The sequence below is a fragment of the Hypanus sabinus genome, chromosome 6 (genome assembly GCF_030144855.1).
Source record: "Hypanus sabinus isolate sHypSab1 chromosome 6, sHypSab1.hap1, whole genome shotgun sequence".
NCBI lineage: Eukaryota > Metazoa > Chordata > Chondrichthyes > Myliobatiformes > Dasyatidae > Hypanus > Hypanus sabinus.
The window spans coordinates 114,324,284-114,346,196 of NC_082711.1; the positions used below are offsets into that span (position 1 = coordinate 114,324,284).

Here is a 21,913-nt window from a genome sequence, read left to right on the forward strand (position 1 = left end):
TGGTTCAGCCTGCAAAGCCCATATCCATCGAATAAAAAAAATCCTAGTTTCCCACTATTTAAAAAGATCATAAAACCATAAGACATAGGAGCAGAATTAGGCCATTCAGCCCTTTGAGTCTGCTCCCCCATTCCATTGTAGCTGATCCTGGATCCCACTCATCCCCATACACCTCGCCATTGCCTTTAATGCCCTGACTGAACCGGAACCTACCAACTTCCACCTTAATTATACCCACGGACTTGGCCTCCATTGCAGTCTGTGGCAGAGCATTCCACAGATTCACTACTCTCTGGCTAACAAAAATACTCCTTCCCTCTGTTTGAAAAGGTTGCCCCTCAGTTTTGAGGCTGTGCCCTCTAATTCTGGAAACCCCCACGAGAGGAAACATCCTCTCAATATCCACCCTTTCAACATTCGGTAGGTTTCAATGAGATCCCCCCACATTCTTTGAAATTCCAGTGAGTCCAGGCCCAAAGCTGCCAAACGCTCCTCATATGTTAACCCCTTCATTCCTGGAATCATCCACGTGAATCTCCTCTGGACTCTCTCCAATGACAACACATCCTTTCTGAGATACGGGGCCCAAAACTGTTGATACTCCAAGTGCAGCCTGACTGGTGTCTGATAAAGCCTCAGCATTATCTCCTTGCTTTTATATTCTACTTCTCTTACAATGAATGCCAACATTACATTTGCCTTCTTTACCACAGACTCCACCTGTAAATTAACCTTCTGGGCGTCTTGCACAAGGACTCCTATGTTCCTCTGTACCTCTAATGTTTGAATTTCCCCATTTAGATAATAGTCTGCACTATTGTTCCTTTTACCAAAATGCATTATCATACATTTCCCAACATTGTTTTCCATCTACCACTTTTTTGCCTATTATTCCAACTTGTCTGAGTCCTGCTGCAATCGCATTGCTACCCACCCCTCCACCTACCTTCGTATCATCTGCAAACTTTGCCACAGAGCCATCAATTCCATTATCCAAATCACTGACAAACAATGTGAAATGTAGTGCTCCCAATACTGACCCCTGAAGAACACCATTAGACGCTGGTAGCCAACCAGAAAAGGGCCCCTTTATTCCCACTTGCTGCCTCCTACCTGTCAGCCATTCCTCTATCCATGGCAGTATCTTTCCTGTAACCCCGTAGGATTTTATCTCGTTAAAGCAGCCTCATGCTTGGTTCCTGTAACCTTTGATTCCCTTCCTAATCAAGCCATCAACCAGCGCTTTGAAAATTATCCACTTTTTTGTGCTTCCTTCCACAGTGCAGTAGCACACGTTATCTTACGCTGCAGACCACAGTATCTGCAGTGTACTTTGTGATATTTTATATTCCATTTGTTAACTTCCTGCCCACTGGGTTACCTCTCTGCAGCAGAGGGCATATTGTTCTGGACTGACTTGGGAGGCTGATTATCACCGTCACTTATTCACTGACTTGGGAGGCTGATTATCACCGTCACTTATTCACTGACTTGGACACGGAGCTTCAGCAACCTGAACGGCACCAGAGGGACCACAACGGCATCAGGAATACCGGACCTGAAGTGGACATGACAATATCCATGAAATAGTATTTTCCATTTGCAACAAGTTTTCAGATACAAGCCGAAAGGCCGGTAAGTCACACTGGTTAACCAATCCTCCATCAAACGGAACTCTTAGTGCAGCATGGGCGAGAGGTTTGTATTTTTAAAGTTTGCAATATCTGAGAAAAACGGAACAAACACACGAACGCAAAGCGCCTTCCCTGCGTCTCTCCAAGAACAGATACCGTCTCTAGCGTAGAACAATGGGCAGCTCCGCGGACCAATCAGGCGCTGGATCCGAGGACAGGTGGAACGGAAGGCACCAATGGGGCTTCACGGAGGCGGGAGCAGCGGACCGATGCTGGTCGGGGTTTGTCTGAGTTTCTGCCGCCCGGATCCGTGTCAGGACCGAGCCCATGGCGGTCAGCAGCGCGCTAACCGTGCTCTACCTGCTGATAGTGTTGGCGGTGACCGAATCCTCCAAGGTAAGGCCGAGCGCATCCCCTGAATCAGGTCACCTATTGGTGCTGTGGCTATTTATACAGCGAGATCAGCAAAGCTCTCCCAGTAACAGCAGCGCTGGGCGGGTTATGAAATTATTACAGGGCTCTAGCTTATTTTGCATGGATCATGGTCTCGAGTGCCAGTCTTTAGATGTGCTATATGACACCCACCAGGCTCTTTGGCCCCACCGACTAGGATGTCTATCCGAGCTGGTCCTTGAGCATTTGGCCTTGAGCATTTACTATCCGTGTACCTGAACAACCATCTTTTAAAATACATTATTGTACCTGCCTCAGTCATTTCCTCTGGCAGCTAGTTCCACATACTTATTCCCCTTTGTGGGGGTGGGAGAATGTCCCTCAAGTTCCTATTAGATGTTTCTCCTCTCACCTTTAAACTTTGCTCTCGATTGTTTGATTCACCAATCTGGGGAAAAGGACTGAACACGTTCACACTATCAGTAACCTACACGATCGTATACACCTCGGTCAGGCCACATCTCGGCCCCTTATGCTCCAGAGGAAAAAATAGTTCATTGGCTCCTCTCTATTGACCCTTTGAGAGAGCAGGTACTGGGCGTCTCCTAGATTTTATCCTCATAGCCACTAAATTTTGTGATGTCATTGGGTTTGCTAACCGCGAAGTTCTAAACTCAAACGAAAGCCTATCTGATGGAAGTAGCCATGAGCACCTTCACTAAAAAGAGGCTATCTGTGACTATCTAATCCTCAAGGACTTCCTCTGTGGTGAGGTTAGCTGCCAATACCCACGATTTGATTGGTGGGTACCCTCTCCCTACCAAGTAGAAAATGCTTACAACTAACAAAGTAATTTAAACACAGCTCATTTATTTTCATTGGTACATGTTTAAATTTAAACAACATTCAAAACTCAGAGAATTTCTATCTTATAAACGTCTAGATGCCAAACCATTTCTGAAAAACGAAGGATTTTCAAAACACAGGTATAGTTCCTATAAGCTAAAAAGATATTTCCATAAACCACAGGTAAACCAGTTCTCAGTCTCAGAAGCGAAGGCAGAGGAATGGATTCTAATTCTAATCGAAGGCAGAGGAATGGATTCTAATTCTAATCGAAGGCAGAGGAATGGATTCTAATTCTAATTCTGTCATGTTTTTGGATGGTCCTGAACTAATGAGGCTGAGTTGCTTTTTAAATTTATACTGTCTTTTTATCACACACATGTGATTTTTTTCCAGATACTTTTTAACACAAGTGGTCTGAAAGCTTCTTGGAGACGCAGTTCCCACAATGAATGATTCCAATAGTACACAAACCTTACAACTTATTAATACTGATATGCTGAGTGATATTATCCATCTCATCTGCAAGCTTCCTTAAACTAAACAACTTGCCCTGCATTGTCTGTTTTAAAACAAGCCCAAGTAAATAACCCATTGTCTTGTACTGCACCTCATAAGCACTTGGACCAGAAGCCGTAACGAGCAGCCTGCTCAGCAGACAGTGCTTGTTAGCAAAGCTGAATTTTACATTTCAAACTGATTACTGCTTTCCATTCACATTTTAAGAACTGAAGACTGGTTCCCATTTATGACCAGAAGATGAACAATGAAAATGGGTTGGGAGTTCAATTTATTCAAAGACTATGCAGTGAACTTTAGAAGTTCATAGCTCCTGTGTCTAGAAAGCCGAGCCTGGGAAAATAAAAAACTAAGAAGAGATCCCATTGGGCTGAGACAGTGTATATCCATCACAATTTCTCATCCGTGCAAGTATCTTGAATTCATCCACTTTCCCCCATCTTTTCATGAAGAATATTCAACACTGTGTGAAAGAAATTCCTTTTCCTTTAGTGATGTTTTTGTTACCTCTGGTTGTTGACCCTTTTGCCAAAGGATCGAGAATTTCCTCTGTTAAATATTGTCATTATCCATAAGAAGTCTCTAACAGATCATATCAACCTTCTCTGCTCCAAGGCAACTAACTCTGTCATTATTAGTTGTTTTATCAGAACTAAAGACCCTCATGTTGGGAAGATCCTATACTCAGATATTTGTATTTTCTCTTGCATTTTGGTGCCACACGTTTTCCAGATTCCTGCTGTTGTGACCTAAGCAATGACATGTAAAATGTCAGGCAACACACACAAAATGCTGGTGGAACACAGCAGGCCAGGCAGCATCTATAAGGAGAAGTACAGTTGACATTTCGGCCAAGACCCTTCATCAGGACTGACTGAAAGAAGAGATAGTAAGAGATTTGAAAGTAGGAGGGGGAGGGGAAATCCGAAATGATAGGAGAAGACAGGAGGGGGTGGGGTGAAGCTAAGAACTGGAAGATAGATTGGCAAAAGGGATACAGAGCTGGAGAAGGGAAAGGATCATGGGATGGGAGGCCTAGGGAGAAAGGACGGGGGAGGGGAGAACCAGAGGAAGATGGAGAACAGGCAAGGAGTGATTGTGAGAGGGGCAGAGAGAGAAAAAAGAGAGGAAAAAGTGGTGGGGAGTAATAAATAAATAAAGGATGGGGTAAAAAAGGGAGGAGGGGCATTAATGGAAGTTAGAATAGTCAATTTTCATGCCATCAGGTTGGAGGCTACCCAGCCGGCATATAAGGTGTTTTTCCTCCAACGTGAGTGTGGCTTCATCTTGACAGTAGAGGAGACCATGGATAGACATATCAGAATGGGAATGGGACGTGGAATTAAAATGTGTGGCCACTGGGAGATCCTGCTTTTTCTGGCGGACCGAGCATAGGTGTTCAGCAAAACGGTCTCCCAGTCTGCGTCGGGTCTCACCAATATATAAAAGGCCACACCGGGAGCACTGGATGCAGTATACCACACCAGCCGACTCACAGGTGAAGTGTCGCCTCACCTGGAAGGACTGTCTGGGGCCCTGAATGGTGGTGAGGGAGGAAGTGTAAGGGCAGTTGTAGCACTTGTTCTGCTTACATGGAGAAGTGCCAGGAGGGAGATCGGTGGGAAGGGATGGGGGGGGGGGAGAAACAAGTGGACAAGGGAGTCATGTAAGGAGCGATCCCTGTGAAAAGCAGAAAGGGTGGGGGGAGGGAAAGATGTGCTTGGTAGTGGGATCTCATTGGAGGTGGCAGAAGTTACGGAGAATTATATGTTGGACCTGGAGGCTGGTGGGGTGGTAGGTAAGGACAAGGGGAACCCTATCCCGAATGGGGTGGCGGGCGGATGGGGTGAGGGCACATGTGCGGAAAATGGGAGAGATGCGTTTGAGAGCAGAGTTGATGGTGGAAGAAGGGAAGCCCCTTTGTTTAAAAAAGGAAGACATCTCCTTCGTCCTGGAAAGAAAAGCCTCATCCTGAGAGCAGATGCGGCAGAGACGGAGGAATTGTGAGAAGGGGATAGCATTTTTGCAAGAGACAGGGTGGGAAGAGGAATAGTCCAGGTAGCTGTGAGAGTCTGTAGGCTTATAGTAGATATCAGTAGATAAGCCGTCTCCAGAGTTAGAGACAGACAAGAAAGGGGAGGGAGGTGTCAGAAATGGACCAGGTAAATTTGAGGGCAGGGTGAAAGTTGGAGGCAAAGTTAATGAAGTCAACGAGCTCAGCGTGCGTGCAGGAGGCAGCGCCAATGCAGTTGTCGATGTAGCGAAGGAGAGGTGGGGAACAGATACCCGTATCGACTTGGAACATGGACTGTTCCACAAAGCCAACAAAAAGGCAGGCATAGCTCAGACCCATACGGGTGCCCATGGCTACACCTTTGGTTTAAGCAGGATCTCCCAGTGCCAAACATTTTAATTCCATTTCCCATTCCCATTCTGATATGTCAATCCATGGCCTCCTCCACTGTCAAGATGAAGCCACACTCAGGTTGGAGGAACAACAACTTATATTCCGTCAGGGCAGCCTCCAACCTGATGGCATGAACATTGATTTCTTTAACTTTTGTTAATGCCCCTCCTCCCCTTCTTACCCCATCTATTTATTTATATTATTTCCCCCACTTTTTTCTCTTTTTTTTTCTCTCTCTGTCCCTCTCACAATCACTCCTTGCCTGTTCTCCATCTTCCTCTGGTGCTTCCCTCCCCCTTTCTTTCTCCCGAGGCCTCCCATCCCATGATCCTTTCCCTTCTCCAGCTCTGTATCCCTTTTGTCAATCACCTTTCTTGCTCTTAGCTTCATCACACCCCCTCCTGTCTTTTCCTATTATTTCAGATTTCCCCCTCCCACTCCCACTTTCAAATCTGTTCCTATCTCTCCTTTCAGTCAGTCCTGACGAAGGGTCTTGGCCCGAAACGTTGACAGCGCTTCTCCTTATAGATGCTGCCTGGCCTGCTGTGTTCCACCAGCATTTTGTGTGTGTTGCTTGAATTTCCAGCATCTGCAGATTTTCTTGTGTTGGCATATGTAAAATTGCAGTAAGTTTTTTCTGTTTTTGTTTTCTAAGGGCAATCTGGGTAGCCACTATGCTTCTTTCACATCTTGCTGTGGCATTTGATCCATTTATAATTATATGCAACCAGCTTACCTTTTAAAATGGTTGCCATTGCGTGCTGTCTTTATATATACAGTGCCTATAAAAAATATTCACCCCACCCCCCCCCGGAAGTTTTCATGTTTTATCGTTTTACAACATTGAATCACAGTGGATTTAATTTGGCTTTTTTGACAGTGGTCAACAGAAAAAGACTCTCTCATGTCAAAGTAAAAACAAATCTCTCCGAAGGTGATTACTTGCATAAATATTCACCCCCTTTAATATGATACACTAAGTCATCACTGGTGCAGCCAATTGATTTTAGAAGTCACATAATTAGTTAAATGGGATCTGTTTTTGGAGACCCGTGTGCAGTCAAGGTGTTGCAATAGATTGTAGTAAAAATACACCTGTATCTGGAAGGTCCAACTGCTGGTGAGTCAGTATCCTGGCAATAAATACACCATGAAGACAAAAGAACACCCCAAGCAACTCCACGAAAAGATTATTGAAAGGCACACGTCAGGAGATGGATACAAGAAAATTTCCAAGTCACTGAATATCCTTTGTAGTACAGTTAAGTCAATCATCAAGAAATGGAAAGAATATGGCACAGCTGTGAATCTGCCTAAGGCAGGCCAAACTCAAAAAAGAGTGGCCACGCAAGAACGGGACTAGTGAGGGAGTCCACCCAGAGTCCCATGACGACTCTGGAGGACGAGCTTCAGTTGGGAGAGATTGCACATACAACAACTGTTGCCCAGGTGCTTCACCTGTCGCAGTTTTATGGGAGAGTGGCAAAGAGAAATCCGCTGTTTGGAAAAAAAAACTTACATGATATCTTAGCTAGAGTTTGCCAGAAGGCATGTGGGAGACTCTGAAGTCAGCTGGAAGAAGGTTCTATGGTCTGATGAAACCATTTTTGGCTTTTTGGCCATCATATCATGTTTGCATAAGCCAAGCATTGCACATCATCAAAATCACACCATTCCTACCAAGAAGCATGATGGTGGCTGCATCAAGCTGTGGGGATGCTTCACTGCTGGAAGGCTTGTGAAGGTAGAGGGTAAAATGAATGGAGCAAAATACAGGGAAATCCTGGAGGAAAACCTGATGCAGTCTGCAAGAGAACTGTGATTTGGGAGAAGATTTATTTTCCAGTAATACAAAGACTTCAAGCATAAATTCAAAGCTGCACAGGAATGGCTTAAAAACAACAAGTTAATGTCCTGGAGTGGCCAAGTCAGAGTCCAGATCTCAATCCAATTGAGAATTTGTGGCTGGACATGAAAAGGGCTGTTCACTCACTATCCCCGTGCAATCTGACAGAGCTTGAGCAGCTTTGTAAAGAAGAAAATTTGCAGAGTTCAAATGTGCGAAGCTGATAGAGACCTGTCCACACAGACTCAAGGCTGTATTGCTGCCAAAGGTGCATCTACTGAATACTTAGATGAAAGGGATGAATACTTATGCAATCAATTATCTTGTGTTTTATATTTGTAATTAATTTAGATCACATTGTAGAGATCTGTTTTCACTTTGACACGAAAGAGTCTTTTTCTGTTGATCAACGTCAAAAAAGCCAAATTAAATCCACTGTGATTCAATGTTATAAAACATGAATATTTCCAAGGGAGGTGAATACATTCTGTAGGCATTGTAGATATTCCAAAAGGGTTGGTGGCAGGGTGGAGATAGGTCTCTAGCAGAGGAGGTGTAAGGTGCTCCTTCCCTCCGCTTGCCTGCAGGTCACCCTTGGGCAAGGTGTAGCATCTGCTTAGCCCCCAGTCAGGGTTGTATGAATCCATGGAAGCATGTGGTAGAAGGTCATATGAGCAGCTGGTGCAGATCACAAGCCCTGGTTATGTGACATTGATCCCAGGCAGACAATCTCTGAAGAGTATCAATAATGGCTGGGGTCACCCATCTTGTAAAGTCACTGCCCAGAGGAAAGCAATGGCAAACCACTTGTGTAGAGAAGCTTGGCAAGAGCAATCGTAGTCATGGAATGACCGTGATCACCCATGTCACACATAGGGAATGAATGAATTCCAGAAGGGTGTTATTTCACACGACCCAGGATTGAATTCCGTCTCTCTGTAAGGTGATTAATGGCCAGCATGGATATGATGATCTGCAGGCCACATTTCTGTAATGTATGCTTCTGACTCTGACTCACATGCACTTGTTATATCAGCGTGTGCCTGGTTCATTCTGAAGTGTAGTTACGCTTGTAATCACGAAGTTACAAATTATAAATCATCATCAAACTGCTTGCTGGAAATAGCTGGCCCTGTGACCTGTAGACTCTCTATCTGATGGCAGGGTGCTGGGAGGGGAATCTCTCTGCATCTGCTTCCAGGAAGATCGCAGTGGCTTCAACAGGTCAACCAAAGCTCTTGTTGTCCTTTTTAACTTGCTTACTTGGGCCCTTAGCATAGGTCATCCATGACCTGCCAGCTCCATGGTCATTTGAAGTTGATAGTTCATTGCTGCTCCTGCAATCATTGTACCCACTGTACAGGGGACTGACCTATACGTCTTCACCAGAGCCCTGTCGGCCAGCCTTACACATTTCCTGCTCTCACGATGGGGACGTAGGGTTGGACTTTGTGTTTTTATGATTGCAAGACCCTGCTGGGCATTAAGAACTTAAAGTACTGCAGGCCTAACTCCATCAATGAGTTGGTCGTTGGCAGAAAATCTGAAGGAGCTGGGCATGGTGTAGATCACACTGCTGCTGTTATGTCAGCGGGGCATCAGAGGAGTCGGTGTGCAGTCCAACAGTGAGTGAATATCTTAATTGCTTTCCTTCTGATCATAAGACGCTCTTGGACATTGTTAATGTGGAATGCTGCGAGTCTGATTCATTGGCAGACAGAGGTGGAGCTGCGTGGTCTCAGTAGTAGTGAGGACTTGGCCCCGTGTTTCTAGCCATCCGGGGAGAGGCAACAGTCAGTGTGCTCCACCAGAGGTGGTGTGGTGCTGCTACCCCACCCCCCGTCTGCTGGGTAAGGCAAGCTGTAGTGTGGCAACATTCACAGACTCCGTGTCTTGAACTATATATCTTTTGTGTGACAGTATCTTACTGTTGTCTTATGGGTGCCGTATGTGCCTTGTGTTGTGTGTGACTGTTGATACTGTGTTTTGTACCTTGCCCCCAGAGAAACGCTGTTTAATTTGGCTGTGTTCATGTATGGGGAGATACAGCATGAAGCAAGCCATTCGGCCCACCTAGTCAGCATCAGCCATCAAACTCCCTCTTGCTCTCCCCATGTCACAATGCACTCATCCCTGCTTTATTGAAATCCTCTGAGGCAGGGGTTTGCAACCTTTTTTTACACCATGGGCCAATGACATTAAGCAAGGAGCCCGTAGACCCCAGGTTGGGAACCTCAGCTCAAATGCATCTAATTTCTTCCATGGATCATCAATGACCTACTTACAAGCAGCAAAAATTCTTTCAATCCATTTAGATCAGTTTCCCAACCTGGGGTCCATGGACCCCTCGATTAATTGGAATAATGCATAAAAAACAGTTGGGAGCTCCTGATTTAGAGAAACTTATTATTTACTTTACGATTGTTACCCTATTTGAACTGTTTAACTCTTTGTAAAAGAACTCCATTCTACAATGCCAATGCTTGATGATTCTTGTCCTTTGAAAGATAGCTATCTTCTGCTTTCTTCATCAAAGCTGTTAACTTTACATCAGACATAATTTTTCATCCGCTCCATTGAACGTAACTGATGGTATTTCAGAAAAGGCATTGTGCTGCTCAATTCTTATTCCTCATAAAAGTCAATGGAAATACTCCCAGTCAAGGTTCTTTGACCTGAAATGTAAACTCTTTCTCACTCTACATGTTGCTTGATCTGCTGTATTTCGAGTATCTTTGGATTTTTTAAATTTCAGATTTAAAGTATCTTCAGTTTCTTTTTACATTTCTCACTCTGTGTGATCCAATTATCTCATTGTTATTATGAGATAAATTATCTGCCATATTTTCCTCTGTTATACATTTTTTTTAAAAACATGTCTGGAAAATGTTGCAGCTTGATGTGAGAGGTGCTACTTATATCCAGTTTTCCTATCCAGTCACTCTCTGTCTGACTGTACTTAATTCTAATTTCTATTATCTATAAGCTGATGAACACATGGACAGCTGAGCGAACACCAATCGAGAGGACAGATGACTTTTTTATTTTTGTTTTAATTTGATTAAATTTTTAAATGTATCCAAGCAGGAACAATATCCTTGTGGGCAGGTTTGCCAGAGCTGTTCAGGAGGGTTTAGACTAATTTGACAGAGGTTGGGAACTGAAGTGATAGGAGTGAGGATGGGTAGTTGGTTTACAAACAGAGACAGTGTGTAGTGAGACTGCTGGTAAGGACAGGCAGATGGTAGAGCAAAATTGCAGCCAAGGGGCTGAGATGCAGTGTAAAAAGTGGACAAAATTGAAAAGGATGCTGAAGACAGGACTGAAGGAGTTATATTTGAATGCACGCAGTATACGGAGTAAGGTAAATGAACTTGGAGCACAGTTGCAGATTGGCATGTATGACATTGTAAGCTTCATTGAATCGTGGCTGAAAGAAGATTATAGTTGGGAGCTTAAGGTCCAAGGATATAGAATGTATCAAATTGTTAGGCAGAGTGGGGTAGGATGGCTCTGTTGGTAAAGAATGAAACCAAATTATTAGAAAGAAGTGACATAGGATTGGAAGATATAGAATCATTGTGGGTAGAGCTAAGAAATTTTAAGGGTAAGAAGACCCTGATGGGAGTTATATACAGACCCCCAAACAGCAGCAAAGATGTGGTGTACAAATTATAATGGGAGATAGAAAATGCATCTCAAATGGGCAATGTTACAATGGTCATGCAAGGTTTTAATATGCAGGTAGATTGGGAAAATCAGATTCATGTTGGGCCTTACGAGGGGGAAGTTATAGAGCATCTATGAGATGGCTTTTAGAGCAGCTTGTGGTCGAGCCCACTGGGGATCAGCTATTCTGATTTGGGTGTTGTGTAATGAACTAAAATTGATTAGAGAGCTTAAGGTGAAGGAAGCTGTAAGGATCAATGATCATGATGTAATCAAATTCATCCTGCAATTTGAGAAGGAGAAGCTAAAGTCTGATGTGTTAGAACGTGTGATTAATAAATATGATGCATGATTCTGAATGGATTCAAGTTTGTCAGTAATGCTGTTCATCCTAGAAGAGACAGCAAACTCTGCTGTCAACATGTGTGCATTTAAACATGGCAATTGAAAATGTTGGTGTTGATGATACCTTCCGCTTTCACAACTCTAGGTAATGAAGCCTTCAACAGAAACAGTCCAAACAGAATCAAATGTGAGCTTCAATCTGTTGTTCTCTATCCACCTGTAAAAACAATTACCAAAAATCTTAAGCCTTGTCAAATGAAGTATACTTGAGTTTTTAATAGTATGCTGAGAATTATAGATTTGTTACAGAACAACAGGAGGCTACTCAACCCGTCGAGTTGGTGTTGACTTTTTAACATGTCTCTTTTATCAATTATTCACCCAGTATGTATCTGATTTCTTCTCTGAAGGCTCTGATTAGTTCTGCTTTCACATCTCTCATAGTCATTTGGATACTAACCACATGCAGTAAAAACAGTTCCCTGGGTATATAACTCACTTCTTCTTTTGATAGCTGGTCTCCAAAGGACTACCTTTTTCTGAGCTACTCTGTTAGCATCATCACATGCTATGCATTCCTACCTCCTTTCTTCCTTTTTTCATTGAACCTTGTATTCTGGAATATTAAGTGCCCACTTCTGCCCTTTCTTTTGAGCCATGGTTCCAGGGTGACACAGTGGTTCAGTCAGTAGGACTGCTGACTCACAGCTTCTGTGACCAGGACTCAACCCTAATTTCTGCTGCTGCCTGCGTGTTCTCAGTGCAACTACACGAGCTTCATCTGGGCACTCTGGTCTCCTCCCACATTTCAAAGACATGCAACGTACTGGCCCATTAACCATATTGTGTAAGGGAGTGTTGCCATCTGGGGAAAGTGGTGGAAATATGGAGAGAATAACATGGGATTAGTGTAAACGGGTGCCTGATTTGGTCATTATGGCTTGGTGGGCTGAAGGGAGTGTTCATGTCCAGTACAATCATATGACTCTGAGTTATCATAGTTCCATCGTCTGCTCAGTGACTACTTGATTAGGTACATCTGTGTACCAGCTCACTAATACAGACATCATGTGATAGTAACTCAGTGCCTGCAATCATGATCAAGAGGTTCATTTCTTGTTCAGACTAAACATCAGAATAGAGAAGAAATGTGATTTGACAGTGAGATGATTGTTGGTTTGAGTTTCTCACAAGCTGCTGATCTGCTGGGATTTTCATGCACGACAGTCCCTATGAGTTTACGGAACAGTGAGCAGTCGTTCTTTGTGGGTGGAAGCACCTCGTTGATGAGGGAGGTCAGAGGAGAACGGCCAGGCTGGTTCAAGCTGACGGGAAGACGCCTGTAACTTCAATAGCCACACGTTACAACAGTGGTTTGCAGAAGAGCATCTCTGAACACACAACACGTCGCACCTTGAAGTGGATGAGCTACAGCAACAGAAGACCACACCGGGGTCCACTCCTGTGCTTAATAAAGTGACCGCTGAGTGTAACCTCACGCGGCAGGTTGTACTTGCAGATGACCATGTTCTGCTTCACGTATATGTCCATTCTAAGCCCTATTGTAAGTTGAATCATTTTGTATTCCTGTTCATCACTTGCTTTGCTCCGTTTCTGTGACAGCGTCAGAGTAGCAGAGTGGTCACCAGAGTTCTAAAGCATAGATTCAGATTCATGAATTCAAATTGCGTCGTAGCATTGGGGAATTTAAATTCAAGTAGTCAAGGGTGGTGAATGGGTCCTGGTGATTTGCTTTTGCATAGAGCTGAAAGAACTCTAGGGGCCGAATAACTTCCTTCCAAGCCGTACCACACTGTGATTCTATGTACCCAAGTTCTTCTAAATTCATTTTAAATCCTCTCGGGCCATATTTGTGGACCTTTCCTCTAGGACATTGTTCCAAGTCCTGTTAAGCAGCAAGCCATCCGTTCCCTTCTGCCTGTAGACTGGCCCGAGGAATCTGAACCCCTCCCTCCAACACAATGTTTAGCCACACATTAATCAGCCTGGTTCTTCTATTTTTAATCTTACTAGAATGTGGAATCTCTCTGTCTTTGAACTTCCTTACCAGTTCTGAAAAGTCTGACCATAGGGTATGGTGTAACTACTGATGAACAGCCTCTCTAACCTTAAATAATTATATGTGTGAATTGTTCTTTCTCCAATAACACTTTAAGCATTTTATGATTTTTTTTACCTCAACAATTTTTCGGTTTGTAGTTTAATCTTCATGTGGATTAAATAAATAATGCTTTTGGAGGACACTCAGTCAATGTGATGACATTGTTACTGCTGGGTACTGTTTGAAGCTATATGGAAAATAACTGAGTTCAAATCATGCTGGAAGGGAATGAATGAACATCACAGAACACAGTGATCTTTGTGATTGGCTGTGCATTCATGAGCCACGTCCCTTAATTGTAAAACTGACATCACTGTGTCCTGCACGATCGAAAATTCTTTGCAACTTCAAGCAGTTGACTCTGTGACTTAGGCAGTACTGAAGTTGTAAATCCCAAGACTATGTATCAAGCACTGTACTCTAAATAGATCTGTTTTAGGATAGATTTATGCTTGGTTGCCCGAGGGTGAAACATCAGAGAGACGTGTATTTATTATTTCTTTTATTTTTTAATTCTTTTATTTATTTAGAGGAACAGCCCTTTCCGGTCCAGCGAGTCATACCACCAGCAGCCCACCTATTTAACCCTGGCCTAATCACAGGACAAGTTACAATGACCAATCAATCTACTAACCGGTACAACTTTGGACTGTGGGAGGAAACCAGAGCACCCAGAGGAAACCCAGTACTCACAGGGTGAACGTACTTACAGACAGCGTCAGAATTGAACTCTGAAGTCCAGAATGCCCTGGGCTGTAACAGCCTTGCACTGCTATGCTACTGTGGAGCCCTTGGGCTACGAGCTAGAAGTTTAAATTGTATAGACAGTCTAGTCAAGGTTTTGTTTCTTGGATCAAGGGGTTCTCAAATTGAGGTGCTCAGTGCTTTCAGTAGTCTTAAGTGTTTGTTAGCTTAATAGTTAAATTATTAGACTATTAGGCCAGAGACTTGGAATCTGGAGAAATCTGGAATTTTAGTTCAAATCCCATCATACACGTGGGAGTTAAGTTTTACTTTGAGTTTATTGTCAGACGCTCTAAGTACAACGAGGTGCAGCTACACAGGAAAACTTGCAGTGGCAGCTCAGGTTTGTAGATTCAGATAATACACAGACAATGTGGAATTTAGTTTTAAAGCCTTTTAGTAATATTACAGTTATCCTTTGAGAAAGAAAATCTGTTGTCCTTATCTGGACTGGCCCATGTGTTTGATGTTTGGCCAGGCAACTCATGCAGTTGGCAGGAAGGCAGTGTATCCTTGCTTTCTCCAGACAAAGGGATGCGCATCCAGTGAATGAATAACATAAAAGATAGTGAATGATCTGTTTGGGTACACAGTGATAAATTACTTCCTCAGGTGAAAGTCTAGGAGTTGCAAATTTAAAAATTAAAACCAGTGCATTCAGACTTGATGTCAGGAAGTTGGTCGTCACACAAAGCATAGCTGAAACAGAAACCATTTCTATAAAAAGCTGCAGATATTTGACCACTTCAACTTTTCAGCACTGAAACTGATAGATTTGTCTTTGCCTGTCTATTAAGCCTAATGAGGAAGATGGAGTTTTAAGCCAGCCATGAGAGGGCTTAGTTATAAAACTGGAACATAGTGCTAGACGTCTCAATTTCTCACATTCGTACCAGAGTGCAGCGTTTAATAGGAGCCGACACATAGTTAACAAATTATTATTACTGAAGAGTAAACAGACCAGGAAATTATAGAATCAAGGTGTTTCACTACATAACACCCATATTTTATAGATCCATAAATAAGAAGTCTGACGAAAGAGCAGCCTAAAACATGTCCTCTTTCCCTCAGTACAAGTACTCTCCAAACCTGCGAGGCATTTCCACCACATTCTGTTGTAGAAGATCTGCAGTGATTTTGTTTCATGGTAAATATGAACTGAAATGTGTTCTCAGTCAGAATCCCAACTTGCCTGGGAAATGCAGGATGACAGGCACACTGTGGGCAAGCTGCAAAGTTTGTGAGCTGCATGTGCGTTTGCGGGAGCAGTGTTACAGCATAGAGTGTTTGTGGGTGTGGCAGGAAGAGGGATCTATGAGTTGGCACTGAGGCTGGCTCTGTGACTCAGGAGGGAAAGGAGGGATGCAGTAGTGACAGGGGATTCCACAGGTAGCGAAGTAGATGGAAGATTCTGTAGAGGTGAAAGAGACACCCAGATGGAAATTGCCCCCCTGGTGCCAGGGTCAGGGAAGGATACACGGCATTCTGAAGGAGGAGGCCGGGCAGCCGGATATTTGTACCAATGACACAATTAGGAAAAGGGAGGAGGTCCTGAAGAGAGAATATGGGGATTTAGGTAGAAAGCTGAAAATCCGGCCCACAAGGGTAGTAACCCCCGGATTGCTGACTGTGTGGGTAAGAACAGGATGATTTGGCAGGTGAATGCATAATGGAGGGATTGGTGCAGGGGCAGGGTTTCAGGTTTCTGGAATTTTGGAAAGTCTGACCTGTACAAAAAGGGGCGGGTTCCACCTGAACCTGAGGGAGCAACATCCTCGCGGGCAGGGTTGCTAGAGCTGTCGGGGAGGATTTAAATTAATTTGACAGGGAAATGGGAACTGGAGTGAGAGGGCGGAGGATAGAGACGTTGGTGTACAAGTCGATACGCTGTGTAGTGAGACTGAGGAAGGACAGGCAGATGATGGGGCAAAATTGCAGTCTGTGTTGGGTTGAATTGTAACTTGGGGGCAGAATCACAAAAGGTGATGAATACGGGGCTGCAGGTTTTATATTTGAATGCACACAGAATACAGAGCACAGTTAGAAATTGTCAGGTATGAAGTTGTGGGCGTCGCTCAGTCTTAGCTGAAAGAAGATGATAGTTGGGAGTTTAAATCCGAGGATACACATAGTATCAAAAGGGCAGGTGGGTAGGTACAGGGGTGGGATGGCTCTGATGGTAAGAAAAAGAAATCAAATCTTTAGAAAGAGGTGACGTAGGATCATAAGATGTAGAATACTCGTGGGCTGATTTATGAAACTGCAAGGGTAAAAAGACCCTGATGAGAGTTATATACAGACTTCCAAGCAGTAGCCAGGATGTGGAGTACAAATGACAATGGGAGATAGAAAATGCATGTCAAAAGGACAATGTTATGATACTCATGGGGATTTCAATGTGCAGGTAGATTGGGAATGTCAGGTTGTTGCTGAAATTCCAAGAGATGGAATTTGTAAAATGCCTGTGAGACGGCTTTTTAGAGCAGCTTGTGCTTGAGCCCACTCGGGGATCAGCTATTCTGGATCGGGTGTTGTGCAATGAATCAGATTTGATTAGGTGTTCTTAAGATAAATGAACCGTTAGGAGGCAGTAATCATAATATGATAGAATTCATCCTGCAACTTTACAGTCAGATCTGTCAGTATTATAGTGGTAAAGAGAATTACAGAGACATGAGAGTAGCTAGCCAAAATTGATTGGAAGGGGACACTACTGGAGGATGATGGCGGAACAACAATGGTTAGTGTGTCTGGGAGCAACTTGAAAGGAGTAGAATAGATGTATCTTAATGAAGGGGGATGAGACAACTGTGGCCAAATTTAATTGATGAGTCAAAAATAGTGCTTCTAATTTTTTCCAGGCTCAGATAAGAAATAGTTTGAGAAAGCCATTGAAACGTGGTAGGAGGATTTAATTCTTTCCAATTTTGTAATATAGACCTTCTGGCCATTAATGTTACAAAAGCAATCATTCGTCTGATTGAAGGGGAAAACTGATTACCATCTTCATTTGGTATGCCAAAAATTGCAGTAATAAAATGAGGTTGTAAATCTATATTCCAAATTGAGGAAATAGTAGTAAATATGTCCTTCCAGTAATTATGTAAAGTGGGACATGACCAAAACATATGGGTCAATGAGGCCACTTCTGAATGACATCTGTCACATTGAGGGTTAATATGAGAATAGAATCGAGCAAGTTTATCTTTAGACATATGAGCTCTATGTACAATTTTAAATTGTATTAAAGCATGTTTAGCACTTATAGAAGAAGAATTAACCATTTGCAAAATTTTTTCCCATTTATCTGTTGATATATTATATCGAAGTTCTTTTTCCCATTCTTGTTTAATTCTAACTGATATTTCTGGTTGTATCTTCATAATCATATTATAAATAAAAGCTAATAATCCCTTCTGACAAGGGTTTAAGGTAAAAATCAAATCTGTAAAGTCCACCAAAGTTGAATTAGGAAAAGATGGTAAAACTTTATGTAAGAAATTTCTAATTTGTAAATATCTGAAAAAATTAGATTTAGGTAATTCAAATTTGTTGGAAAGTTGGTCAAATGACATCAAAGTATCTTGAGAAAAGAGATCACGAAAACATTTTATACCTTTCCTTTTCCATATGTTAAAAGCTTGATCTGTCCAAGAGGGTTTGAAAAAGAAATTAAGTAAGATAGGGCTATCAAGAACAAAGTTTTTCAAAGTAAAAAACTTACGAAATTGAAACCAAATTCGTAATGTATGTTTAATAACAGGATTAGATATTTGTTTATTAAATTTAACTAAATCAGCAGGAAGACAAGAACCAAGAACAGAGAATAGAGAATATCCCTTTACCTCATTACATTCCAAATTTACCCACTGTGGGCACAGTGGTGAATCCAAATCTAGTTTCCAATACATTAAATTACGAATATTATTTGCCCAATAATAAAATCTAAAGTTAGGTAAAGCTAAACCACCATCTTTTTTAGATTTTTGTAATTGCTTTTTACTTAACCTAGGATTTTTATTTTGCCACACAAATGAGGAAATTTTTGAATCAATGTTATCAAAAAAGATTTAGAAATAAAAACTGGTAAGGCTTGAAATAAGTATAAAAATTTCGGTAAAATCATCATTTTAATAGCATTAATCCGACCGATTAATGATAAAAACAAAGGAGACCATCTTGTAGTAAGTTGATGAATTTGATGAAGCATAGGTAAAAAATTCAGTCTAAATAAATCTTTATATTTCTTGGTAATTTTTATACCTAAATAGGTAAAGTTATCAGTAACAACTTTAAATGGTATCCTATCACTCAATAAAGTTTGTGAATTTAAAGGAAATAATTCACTCTTATCTAAATTTAGTTTATAACCAGAAAAAGTACCAAATTGAACCAACAAGGATAAAATAGTGGGTATAGACATATCAGGGTCAGAAATATATAACAGCAAATCATCAGCATAAAGTGATAATTTGTATAACTTCTCATTACGGGTAATACCAAAAATATTAGGAGATTCACGAATAGCAATAGCTAAAGGTTCTAATGCAATATTAAATAATAAAGGACTTAAGGGACAGCCTTGTCTCGTACCACGAGATAATTGAAAAAAAGAGGATCTATAGTTATTTGTAAGAACAGAAGCAACGGGTTTATGATATATTAATTTAATCCATGATTTAAAGTTAGGACTAAAATTAAAATTTCTCAATGTATTAAATAAATATATCCATTCAACTCTATCAAAAGCTTTTTCAGCATCTAATGAAATAACACATTCTGGGATTGTGGGTGGTGAAGTATGAATTATATTAATCAATTTTCTAACATTAAAAAAGGAATACCGATTCCTCATAAAACCAGTTTGATCTTCTGAAATAATCTGTGATAGTACTTTTTCTAATCTAATGGCTAAAATTTTTGTAAGAATCTTAGAATCTACATTTAATAGTGATATAGGGCGATAAGATGTACATAAAGTAGGATCTTTATCTTTTTTAAGAATTAGAGAGATATTAGCTTCATAAAAAGATTGAGGTAATCTCTTCTTAGCAAACGCATCATTAAAAATTTCACATAACCAAGGAGAGAGCAAAGAAGAAAAAGTTTTAAAAAATTCTACTATATAGCCATCAGGACCAGGAGCTTTCCCTGAATTCATTGATGAGATAGCCTCTCCTATTTCCACCATAGAGATAGGAGCATCTAACAGGCTATGGTCTTCATCAATCAGTTTAGGAATATTCAAATTGTTAAAAAAATTATCTATCATGGACTGGTCACCATCAAATTCTGATTGATATAAAGATATATAAAAATCTTGAAAGGTATTATTAATTTCTTTATGATCAGTAGTTACATTACCGTCTTGTTTGCGAATTTTAATAATTTGTCGCTTAGTCGAGATAGCTTTTAATTGATTAGCTAACAGTTTACCAATACGATCACTGTGAATATAGAATTGAGCCCTGGTCCTAATTAATTGATTTTCAATTGAAGAAGATAATAGTAAACTATGTTCCATTTGAAGCTCAACTCTCTTCTTATAAAGTTCTTTGGTAGGAGTCACGGAATAAATCTTATCAATTTCCTTGATTTTATCCACTAATAAAGCAATATCTAAATATCTTTGTTTTCTTTTACCAGCAGAATATGAGATAATTTGTCCACGAATAAAAGCCTTAAAAGAGTCCCAAAGTATTCCTCTGTCGATTTCTTCAGTACAGTTTGTTGAGAAAAACAAGTCAATTTGCTGTTTTATATAGGTGATAAATTCTGGGTCTTGAAGCAAAGTAGCGTTAAGCCTCCAAGATCTGATATTATTGGAATAGTCCGAAATCTTAATAGATAACTTCAAAGGTGCATGATCCGAAATAGTAATAGAATCATATTTACAATCAATAACATCCGTTAATAACCGATGATCAATAAGAAAATAGTCAATTCTAGAATAGCTATGATATACATGTGAAAAAAATGAAAATTCTTTATCTTTAGGGTTCAAAAACCGCCATATTTCTGTAATTCCCGAATCAAACATAAGGTGAGAGTGGATATTGGACCACTAGAAAATGGCACTGGAGAAGTAGTAATGGGATAAAGAAATGGCAGACAAACTTAATAAATATTTTATGCCAGTCTTGATTAGCAATTTGCCAGAAATTCAGGGTATAAGGGAGCAGAAGTGAGTGTAGTTGCTATTACCAAGGAGAAGGTACTTGGGAAGCTGAAAAGTCAGAAGGTAGTTATGTCACCTGGACCAGACAGACTCTATCCAGGATTCTGAAAGAGGTGGTTATGTCACCTGGACTAGACAGACTCTATCCAGGATTCTGAAAGAGGTGGTTATGTCTCCTGGACTAGACAGACTCTATCCAGGATTCTGAACGAGGTGGTTATGTCACCTGGACTAGACAGACTCTATCCAGGATTCTGAAAGAGGTGGTTATGTCTCCTGGACTAGAACGACTCTATCCAGGATTCTGAAAGAGGTGGTTATGTCACCTGGACTAGACAGACTCTATCCAGGATTCTGAAAGAGGTGGTTATGTCTCCTGGACTAGACAGACTCTATCCAGGATTCTGAAAGAGGTGGTTATGTCTCCTGGACTAGACAGACTCTATCCAGGATTCTGAAAGAGGTGGTTATGTCTCCTGGACTAGACAGACTCTATCCAGGATTCTGAAAGAGGTGGTTATGTCTCCTGGACTAGAACGACTCTATCCAGGATTCTGAAAGAGGTGGTTATGTCACCTGGACTAGACAGACTCTATCCAGGATTCTGAAAGAGGTGGTTATGTCTCCTGGACTAGACAGACTCTATCCAGGATTCTGAAAGAGGTGGTTATGTCTCCTGGACTAGACAGACTCTATCCAGGATTCTGAAAGAGGTGGTTATGTCTCCTGGACTAGACAGACTCTATCCAGGATTCTGAAAGAGGTGGTTATGTCTCCTGGACTAGACAGACTCTATCCAGGATTCTGAAAGAGGTGGTTATGTCTCCTGGACTAGACAGACTCTATCCAGGATTCTGAAAGAGGTGGTTATGTCTCCTGGACTAGACAGACTCTATCCAGGATTCTGAAAGAGGTGGTTATGTCTCCTGGACTAGACAGACTCTATCCAGGATTCTGAAAGAAGTGGTTATGTCTCCTGGACTAGACAGACTCTATCCAGGATTCTGAACGAGGTAGCTGAAGAGGTTGTAGAGGCATTGGTAGCGATTTTTCAAGAATCACTAGCAACGTTCCATTTACCAGCTGTGCAACAACAAGGTCTATGTACACAGAAGCATTTCAGTTACCGTGTGGCCGCACACTTCCACACCTTAGATTGATCAGTGATCATTAGATTATGGAATGGTTCCGGCAGGCTGGAAAATTAAGT

General features: G+C 41.6%; 1 protein-coding gene across 1 annotated transcript in view; it reads left to right on the forward strand.

Moving 5' to 3' along the window:
* Positions 1 to 1,887: 1,887 nt before the first annotated feature.
* The window catches only part of tmem9 (transmembrane protein 9), a 128,309-nt gene continuing 108,283 nt past the window's right edge, over positions 1,888 to 21,913 (forward strand). The window contains exon 1 of the mRNA XM_059972772.1: positions 1,888 to 2,030. Within this exon, the coding sequence (XP_059828755.1) occupies positions 1,962 to 2,030 (69 nt within the window). The 5' untranslated portion in view covers positions 1,888 to 1,961. The remainder of the gene's footprint in view (positions 2,031 to 21,913) is intronic.